The 10,052-nt window shown below is 52.0% G+C and overlaps 1 protein-coding gene across 1 annotated transcript in view; it reads left to right on the forward strand.

Moving 5' to 3' along the window:
* Positions 1 to 10,052, forward strand: part of MZB1 (marginal zone B and B1 cell specific protein) — a 13,546-nt gene that overhangs the window by 1,794 nt on the left and 1,700 nt on the right. Inside the window, exons 2-3 of the mRNA XM_006015720.2 lie at positions 5,250 to 5,371; positions 9,217 to 9,321. Of these exons, the coding sequence (XP_006015782.1) occupies positions 5,250 to 5,371; positions 9,217 to 9,321 (227 nt within the window). The remainder of the gene's footprint in view (positions 1 to 5,249; positions 5,372 to 9,216; positions 9,322 to 10,052) is intronic.

The following is a 10,052-nucleotide window of genomic DNA, read 5'->3' on the forward strand; positions in this document are numbered from 1 at the left end:
GGAAGACCCCAGCCCCCATTCCCTCCTCCTGCTCCAGAGCAAAGCTATCCTCTGCCCACAGCACAAGCACACTGGTCCAGTCAGGCAGGGGAGGGGCAGAAACTGAGGGCTTGGGCATGGCAGAAGAGAAGAGTATCAGAGATGGGCTCCATCAGGTGACTCCAAGAGGAGAACCTGGCACCCCAAACTTGGCAAAGATCATTTGAAAGGTGTCTTTCCTCACCCCTGAGCTGCATGTATAGGGAAGAGGAACGGGTCAGCAGCCATGAGGCAATAACCTTTCACTGTCACTGGCAGGAAGCAGGCATTTCATGTGTCAGATCTAGGACCCATCTCTGTGACTGAATCTACTAGCACTGGCCCCACTAGGTGTTTGTCCCTTACGCTAGTGTAATCTCCATATTTGACTGTGCTGGGAGTTGTGCTCTGACAACTGGGGGCAGTCACCAGTGCTGGGTGTGAACAGAAGCAAGCTGCACTAATTGTGTTTGAGTCATGGTGATAGATGGACAGCCCAGGGTGGCAGGGCCCATCCCACTGTCCCCCAAAATCTCTGTCCAGACATTTGATGCAAGCAACTTTTAATGTGACACACTGAATGGCAGTCTCTGAATTTATGCTTTGAGATTGAAATTGAGGCATCAGTGCAAGCTATAACATATGGCTATAAACCCAAAAATCCCCAGCTGGCTTTGCTAGACTCCTTCTCTGGATCAGCAAGCTCCTGAAGGTCTGATTTGGAAAGCCTGCCTTCCCCCAGTTTAGTACCCCCTGTTATTTGTAAGCCCCGTTGATGTTCTTTAGAGTTATTTCTGCAGCCAGGGACTTTCCCACCCAAATGACAGAGGCCCTTTTTAGAAGAAATCTCACCCCAAATCACTTTCTTAACCTACAGCCCTGCTTTGAAAAGTGGACCTATGGCATCCAGCCTTCTGACGTTGCAGACTGGCTCCTCCCAGGGTTCAGAACTGAGTTTCTATCATCAGGTCATCTACCCTCACTCTGAGCAGGGTTGCAATGCCAGCATGTCATCTGTACTAGAGCCTCTCTAAGCACTGGCTGCCGTTGGTGGAGTTGCCTGGAAATGAGCAATGGTGGGATACTTCAGGGAGGGAAAGGCCAGAGCAAATAATGTCTGATGGCCCATCCTTAACCCTTATATTGTGGGCCTCATACAAAGCCCACTGAAGTCCAGGGGAAGCTTTCCACTGATTTCAGTGGCCCCTGTATTATGCCGATTGCTAGCACCAACAGAAACAGATAACAAACCCTTGCAATAACATGGCACCTGCCATCCAGGGGCTCTGAGTGCGTTAGAAATCAAGCCCTGCCTTGCCCCTGTCAGGCCTAGATGTGCCATGACTTCCTCTGCAGTCAAACAGATTGAGATCCGTGAAGGTTAAGTGACTTGCATGATCTCAAACAGCCACTCAGTGGCAGAACTGCCCATGGGACAGCCACCTCCCGTGACCTGTCTTGAGCCTACTCAGAACGTGGTGGTAACACCACCTTCCTCCAAGCTGATATCCTTTATCATGTAGCCTGTGACCTCTGAGCCAACTTGCCTGCGATAAGGCTGCATCCCTCCCACCGGGAGCATGACACTGTGCCCCAGGGCAGCTAGCAGAGGAGGGGCTAGCTCCCAAAATGTTGCCAGGCCTGGAAAGTGCCAAGCTCAGCATCCCAAACCAGCAGCTGCAAACATAAACTGTCAGGAAAGGCTGCCCTGCAAGCCTGGCTCAGCCATGGACATCTTCTCTCAGTCCCTGGGAGAGAGCTGGGTGTGCCGTTAGCAGCTGGCTCCTGGCAGCCCCTCTGTTTCCCCACTAGAGGGTAAAAATGGATTTATGCAAATCACCCCAGGCGCGTAGCCTGCAGGTGCAGAGTGTCACAGGAGAAAAGCTATTGCAGAACATCCAGCCAGCTGCACTCAGTGCCCTGCACTGGGCCCATGGCAAGGTCTGCAGCACCACAGCTCCCAGTCTATCAGTAGCAACACTGTCAAGGTCTGGCTGTGGCCTATTCTGATTGTGGATTTGTCAGAGCTGCAGAGATTACTGCCTTGGGTGACACTTTAACAGCATAGTCCCTATGCCTAACCCCATGCAGGTGTGGATTTGGGGCTGCACAGATGGCTCTCAGGGCTCAAGTCTGTAAGGGAATGTCTAGTCAAATGCTGAGCAAGCTTTCTTCCCTTGCAGTGCCTGGCCTCCACTGCTGCACTTCAGCCCTGGCTGGAGGAACCATTGCTTGCAGTGATGGGGTGGGGGAGGGTGCCTTCTTCTGGTCCTAGTTTCTCTGACTGCCAAGAAGGGAGCCAAGTGGGGCTCATGATTGGCTGCTTCTGGCCATATGGAAGTATTTCACGGCTGTGGTGCCATGCTACATGGCATTACTGGGTTTCTGGTCACTTCCCTGCACTACAGGGTTTGCAATGATCAGGGTGTGGGCTAAGGTTTCCAGACTGGGTCTTAAACCCCTTGTAGGCAAATTCCCTGACTCTGCTTCTCTTTCTAGCAACCCAGGAAAGCAGCATGTGTGTGTGTTTGGAGGGGAGGGCGGGGGGGAGGGGGTGCACACATATGCACATGTATGAATACAGGCAGGGGCAACTGTTTCCCTCTCTACCCTTTGGACTAGGTTTTCTAACTGGCTCGGCCTGCTGGAGGCACGTGGTGCTGAGCTCTTAAAAATTAGAGCCTTATTTAGCTGCCTAAGAGAGAGGGGAGTGCTAGGAATCCTGGTGCTAGCTGTGGCTCTGAGCCCTTGCAAAACCAGCCCTTCAGCTGGGCAGAACAACTCAGGGCTCACAAAAGTGTAAGACAGAGGAGGTTCCCCAGGTTGCCCCAACAGACAGGAGCAGTCACCCTACTTCCACCTCCTTCCCAGCTCTCTCTCTTCCCTGTGGTTTCCTTCCCATCCCCACCTGCTCTCTCCTGACTCCTCCTCTGCCATTCTTAAGGACAAGCACCTGTGTGTCATTTTCTGTTAGCCCCAGGCACAAGTCCCAGCATTCGCTAACAGGTAGCCTGCAAATGCCACCAACTTGTGGCCTGCAGCTGATATGCAAAAGGGGGACACAAAGTTATTTTAGCTCTGGGTCTGAAAGAAGAAAACTCCCAGGGTGTGTTCCAGGAGTATGTGGCAAACTGGCTCTCACCCATGCTCAGCTGAACCTGCCAGGGCACTCTGAGTGCTGGAACATACACACTGCACCCACCAGCAGGGCAGGCAAAGCAGAAGCTGTACAGCAGGCAAGGGACCTACCTTACACAACAGCAAGGCGGCAGCCTGAGCATACCACTTCCCCCTGTCCCTCGCTTCTACTGCCACACTGCCCACAGGTTGCTTTAAAGCTGACGCCTTCCTGTGCCCTTGTCTTGCAGATTATTTAGAGAGAAAAATTACCCCCCTCATTCGATTCCTGCTCTCCAGCCAGTTCAGCTCCTCCAGTCAAGCCAGGCTCTCACTTTCCCTGCTCTTACATCCTCCCAGTCTCAGGCAAAGGGAAAAGCCAAGGATGGACAGGCAAGACCAGGCCATGAGCTGCCTGGATGGGACATCAAGCTGCAGCCTCAGGCCTGCACAGCACTAGACAGATCAGACCCTGCTGGCAGGAGGCTGAAGCTAGTACTCTGCGAGCTGAGTCCAGCCATTAAGGATCTGATAGGCACAGCAGAAGGAGGGGAAGAGCCAGGCAACTAAGAGTTGATGAGGGACGATAATGTTGTTTCTCCCTCATACTTCCAGGCTGAACAATAATGGCACATACCTCTGCTGCCCCTGTAATTACACCCCTAGTTGCAGCTGGGCATCTCTGGCATGGGGGTAGTATTTGTGGCCAATACTCTCCTGACACAGAGCAGCCCCCTGCAGTTCTGCAAGCTCACGTGTGTAAGAGCAGGCAAGTTGCACTGTCCTGTACTGATCATGCCTGCAAGAGATCTGCTTTAATCTGTGCCCCCTTCCAGAAGGCTGGGCATAGCAGTAATGGACCAAGACTCTCTGCCTGAGATGCTCAGCCTTTAAAGGCACAGACCTTGATGCCACTTTGGCTTCTTTTCTAGGTACTCCTTGTAGCCCTGTTGGAACAGGATGTTAGCATCTGCTGACACTGGGTTTGTCCCCCAGAGGAAGGGAAGTTTCATTCTACAGATCAAGTAGTGAGGTCCAGAGTGACTCAGGAGCTTATCCATGCTCACACAAGCAGAACTAGTACAGCTGGGAATTGAAGCCAGGGATCTTGTGTGTGTGAGCCCAGTAAAGGCATGGCCACAGGTGCTGGCACAGGGAAACGCCACAGGAACTGCCCCATGCCACATTATTCTCATGCAGGTCAAATACACTGACTTACACCTGTGAGCACCAGCCATATGGTTTAAAGAGGCACCATCAAGGAGAACTAGGCCCTGGGGAGGTAGTTTAAATATGTGGGGGCACATCTACACATGTGCTTTAAAAATGGTGCAATTATGCTAATACACAGTAAAGTAGGCTGCTGTACATTAAGCATCACTTAAAAACCACATGCATTCATTATTGTGCATTAAGGCAGCCTAATGCACATTTCTTTAGTATTTTAGGGCACTTTTACGTGTGCTCCAAGGGCAGGGGAATAGTGCTGTAATTAGAGCGGCTCCAAGAGCTGCTCTAATTAAAAGCATCCCTGTGTCTTGTGTAGAAGAGTCCCTGCGCTTAAAAATGGCAGTGGGGACACGAACTAAAGCTCATCAAGCAAGCTTTAGTTCAAGTGGCCCTGCCATCATTTTTAAGCACGGGGACGCTGATACACGAAACGTGGGAGGCTTCTGGAGTATAGTAATTGCCATACTCCAGCAGACTCGATTAATTGAGTCTGCTCAAATGCGCTAGAATTCCAGCATGTCGGAGCAGCCTCCACACTCATGTATAGGTGCCATCACACTGGAGGTACTAAATTTAATGTGCATTAGAAAAAGTGCCTTAATGCATGTGTAGATATGCCCTGGGTGAAGTGACCTTGGTAAATGTTGTGAAAGCCCCCTCAGGTTCAGCTGTGAGACAGCTTTAAATGTGGAGAAGCAGAATTCACTTTCCAGGAACGTTCTAGCAGAAAGACTATTGGGGGTCTAAACACTTTGGAGCAGGGCTGAGCATTGCACACAGCACCTGCTACAGCAGTGACATGGCAGGGATCAGGAGTTACATGAACAGTGTTCCCAGCTGCTCTGATTGCACCTACATTTACCTTTCCTTTTCTTTCATTAAAGATGCAGCAATACCTAGAAAAAGCAGAATCCAAATGGTCATTGGCAAAGAAGCCTGGTGCTCTCCTGAGTGAGTCTGAATATGTGGATGCGCTGGAGAACAGCTGCTCACAGAGCTGGGAAAAGTGAGTCGGCAGAAGCCTCTGTAGGTACTTGGTGTACGGTGTTCCAGCACTGCGTGTGTGGCAGGCTTGCCTAACGCCCCCCAGGAAAGGAATGGAAAAGTGCTTTGTGATACAGCAGAGCTAAACTCGGAGAGACCTACAAGCACTTCCACGAAGACACGTCCTCTGAGGGGCTGGATGGGAATAGAAAGGACAGCATGCTCCTGCTGGGGACAGGGGCTCAGTCCTTGCCAGATCAGATCTGAGTAACCCAGGAATAACCCATGTCCAATACAGAGCACTGATTAGCAGGAAGTGCTCTTTCCATTAGGGACTCTAATGCTCAAAGCCAAGAGGGATAAAGGGGAAGAGTGGCTGGGCACCCCGCTAAGATCCAGGGACCTCTCTTCATACAAGGCCATGATTCTGCCAGGTACTGAGTGCCCTCAACTCCCTGCAAGTCACCAGGAGCCTGGGGTGAGGGGCATCACTCCATGCATATTTGCAACTCCCTGAGCATTCCTGGCTTTTCTCAGTAAGAAGGTGGCAACAGCCTGGCAGTTGCCATGAGGCTGACTGGGCAGCCCAGCACCCTGGGCACTGGATCCAGGCAGCTGAGGATGCATGTTCTGGCTAGGATAGGGCTCCTGATGGTCTCTCAATGTGGTGAACTGACAATGGTCTAGGCCTCTGGATGTCTCACCATGTTATCCCGGACCATCAAACTGGTGAACCAGGCTCCTTCAGGGCTGCCCCAGAGCCAGGCTTAAGAGACCCTGCTATGGCAGCTCCTCTAGGGTCTCTCCCACTTTTACTACACAGAGACAATCTATAGATATTAGAAAGACTGGTGAGGCCTCACCTGGAGCAGTGTGTCCAGTTCTGGGCACTGCGCTTCAGGAAAGATGTGGACAAATGGGAACGAGTCCAGAGAAGAACAATAAAAATTATTGGAGGTCTGATAAGCATGACTTATGAGAAAAGTCATAGGATTATGTAGTCTGAAGAAAAGATGCCTGGTAGGGGATTTAATAACAGTCCAACTACCTAAAGGGTGATCGTAGAGAGAATGGTGAGATTAAACTATTCTTTGTGGCCCCAAGAGACAGGACAGAGAGCAATGGTCTTACCTGCAACAAGGGAAGTTTAGGTTGGATGTTAGGAAGAGCTTTCTCACTATGAGAAAGAGAGGTTGTAGAGTCTTTATTCTTGGAAGTTTTTCAGAGCAGACTTCTCTGGAATGGTTTAGCCAGGGATGATCCTGCCTCCCAGAGGTCCCTTCTGGCCCTATTTCTCTATGATGCTCTGATTGTCAGAGGGTTGAGTGCTTTTGCTGCTGCACTGAAAGAACCCCTGTCACAGACCCTGTCAGGGTTCATAAGGGCATCAGACCTATGGGTGGAGCCAGGAGTGAGGACCAGCGGGGCTGCAGGGGTGAACTGTATGTTGGAAGCAACCGAGGACAACTCCAAGTTCCAAACCAAGGGGCGGGATCCAAAGCCAAGAGTCTGAAACCAAGCCAAAGGACTAAGCAGAATCAGGGGGTCATGGTACAAGCTGAGGGGCTTAAGTCATTACAGTTTGCAGCTTTGACCTCAAAGGCAGTGCATCCTCCAAGCTGCTACTCTCCCTGCTTTAGCTTCTGATCCTCCATGGCAAGGGGGAGCGAAGGGGGCATTAATTTGCTGTCATTTTTTATCTGAATGGGCTGATGCTGTCTCCATCATAGCACACAAACAGCCCCTGGTATGGGCGGCTGGTGCCTCCTGAGTCAGAGAGGGCACTTGACACCCCAGCAGCCAGTCAGCAACTGTGGGGGTGGGGGGGGGCACGACTGATCACACTGACCCAGAAGTGCCAGTGGCGAGCCTGGAAGAGCCAGTGGCGCTTCTCCTGGTGCTCCCACTCCCCAGCCGGCGCTCTTGTGGGGACATCAGTGCTCCTGCCTGCCCCCCCACCCGTCGCCTAAGCGGGGAACACTGGCTGTCAGGGGGTGCACCAGGGGCCCCCTGGTTTCCTGGAAAAGATTTGTAACAGCTATGGGGCTCTATAGCTGATGGAAGCTACCAGGCACCTACTGTTCCTGTTCCTGGCTGGCCATTCACATTGCCCTGTTGACCGTTCCCCCTTGTAGTGCCACCTCCAAGCAGGTCAAGTGACACAATGCCCACACTATGCCCCTTATGGTTGATATTCATGGGTTCATCTTGGAGCCAGGCACCAAACTGCACCTGTGAACTTCTCCCTCATGGCCTACATGTGAGCATCTGCCCTTCACACTCTCCATGGAGCAGTAGTGGGAGATGTTTGAGGAAACAGAGCTTAGACATCCACTGACACCGCTCTCGTTTTCCTATATGAGTACACTTCATAATCTTCAACGTATTTCTTCTCACAGCATTCAAGCATCCTGTGAGATAGGGAAGGGCTATATTCCGCATTTTACATACAGGGAAAGGGGCCCAGAGAGACTGACTTGCCAGAATCACCCATGGAGCGACAGACCAGAGAACTGAACCTGGGTTACTTTAGTCTCAGGGCTGTACCCTGCCCCTCTGCACCCTTCTGTAATGTAGTCACAGCTCTTTTGAGGATCCTGAAATGAGGACACCCAGATGAGCTGAGTTTCATCTTCCAGCTCAAGATCAGTCCCTTATGGCCCATTACATGGGCAGAGGGATCTTCTAGTGACTTTTCTGATCAGTTAAATCCCCTATAGTACCCAGGCATGGATTATACAGCACAAGGCATTTGTCCTGCAGGCTGTGTATTTCCAGCATGGACTGGGCCATAGTCCAGTAGAGGACCCATGTGATGTCTGAAAGCTGCACATCTTGCGTGCATCTGATTATAGTTGGATCCAATTACAGCCTCTAAATCCCTCTTGTATTACTTGGGAATGATAGAACAAGGCCTCCAGCCTCAGCTGAGGTGTCCCATGCTGAGTGACTCAGCAAAAGGCTGCTCGCCGTCTCAGTCCTCATGTGGTCCCAGGCTTCAGAACAGAACCAACAGCTCGAGACTTTGGAACAGGCCACCCAGTGACGGCAAAACTACTGCAGACAGGACAGGGCTCACCCAGTGCGAGACTCCTGGGCTCTGCCTGCCTCCTGCATGGTCATACAACATGAAGACCATGCAACGAGTTCTCCCTTCTCACATCCTTGGATAGGGCAAGCCCAGAAACCCACAGAGCTTGACACTCCCAGCTCCCCACTCTCTCCCCTGCAAACAAGAGGTGTCCCAAAGTGTGGGGAGGAGAAGGCTGTTCCCCTATCCTGGGCGTGAAGCACAGCAACAGAGGTTTCCTTCCCAGGAGAACCCTATCTGGGCCTGTCACAGCCCTGGCCTCTGAGCCCCCTCTAGCTTGCACAAAGGTGCTGAGGCCTACAACCGACACTCAGCCCTACACTGCCCTGCATCCTGGGGGCATTTGGTTGTGGTTTAGAGTTGTTATGGGGCAGGGCCCAGCTTTGGAGAGGAGCATTTCCATGACTTCGCAAGACTCTGACCCAGCCTGGAGTATAACTGAGGCAAAGAGCTCAGGCTCAAGCCAAATAATGGAAGGTGTTTAATTTAGCACAGACTGATCCCCAGGGGCAAGTGTCACTTAACAGCAGGGACACAAACAGGAGGCTTAATGTATTCCTGTCCCACAAGTAACTGGAGGAAAGGTCTCAGCTGCCCTGCCTTTGCCAGCCCCAGCCACCAGCTGCTTGGCCTCACACCCCTTCCCCAGGGAGCTGGGAAATGAAGCGGAGCAGCTGCTTCCAGGAAACCTCTTAAAGGCCCAGTGTGTCCTCCCCCTGCCCAATTTGTGTTGCTGTCCCCCTGACTGTATCCTGCTCACTTTTGTCTCTCTGCAGCTATGGGGTGAAAGAAGTGAATGGGGTGAAGCGCTTTGCAGGGCCCGGATTGAAGAGCCAGGAGAGCATGAGTGTAATGATGACGGGGGGACCCTGGCCTGCAAGGTAAGCCAGGGCTCAGGCAAAACAGTGCGTGGGTGCATAGGTGCTGTGGGCTGTTAGGAGTGGGGCAGGGATGGGCTTAGGGGAGGGGAAGACTCAGCGGCCTCAGGCAGCTGTGCAACACCCAGTGCAGTTGCTGGCCGGGGACGACCTGCTATAGATCAGAGATCCTCCTACACACGCCACCAGTGGCAAGCAACATGCTGATGGCAAAGGAGATAGAGATGGGGCCTGCCCAGTCCAGGCTTTTACCCCCAACAGGGAACCACCTTCCTCAGCCCCATTTCCTGCTCAGCAGCAACTTAACCCCAACTCCCGCCTGGCTCGCTAACTCCCAACCCCTGCTGCCCAGTGTTACCACATATAGTATAATTTTAGGGTATCAGCTTATTGTCTTAGGGTATCATCTTTATTATTTACACTGTGTAACTTGGTCCCCAAAGAGTCAAAAATCTTGAGTCAAACCCCCAAAAACACATTGTGGTCTGCCTCTTGATTGCTGAACCCCCCTGCCTCTGTGTACACGTGTGTATGCACATATAGACACAGATAACGTAGAGAGTGAAGACATGTGGCCGCTACATCAACCTTTCGACTGCCCATCCCACTGCACAGCAATTCATCTTGCAGCCCCAGCGAGTCCCCATGCCCAGCCATCTGCCTAGTTTCCCACACATTCGCCCATTCTCCTAGCCCCTGCTCCCCACTGCCCCTGCCTCCTTTGGTTTCAGGGG

The sequence above is a fragment of the Alligator sinensis genome, unplaced genomic scaffold, assembly GCF_000455745.1.
Source record: "Alligator sinensis unplaced genomic scaffold, ASM45574v1 scaffold156_1, whole genome shotgun sequence".
Lineage (NCBI taxonomy): Eukaryota > Metazoa > Chordata > Crocodylia > Alligatoridae > Alligator > Alligator sinensis.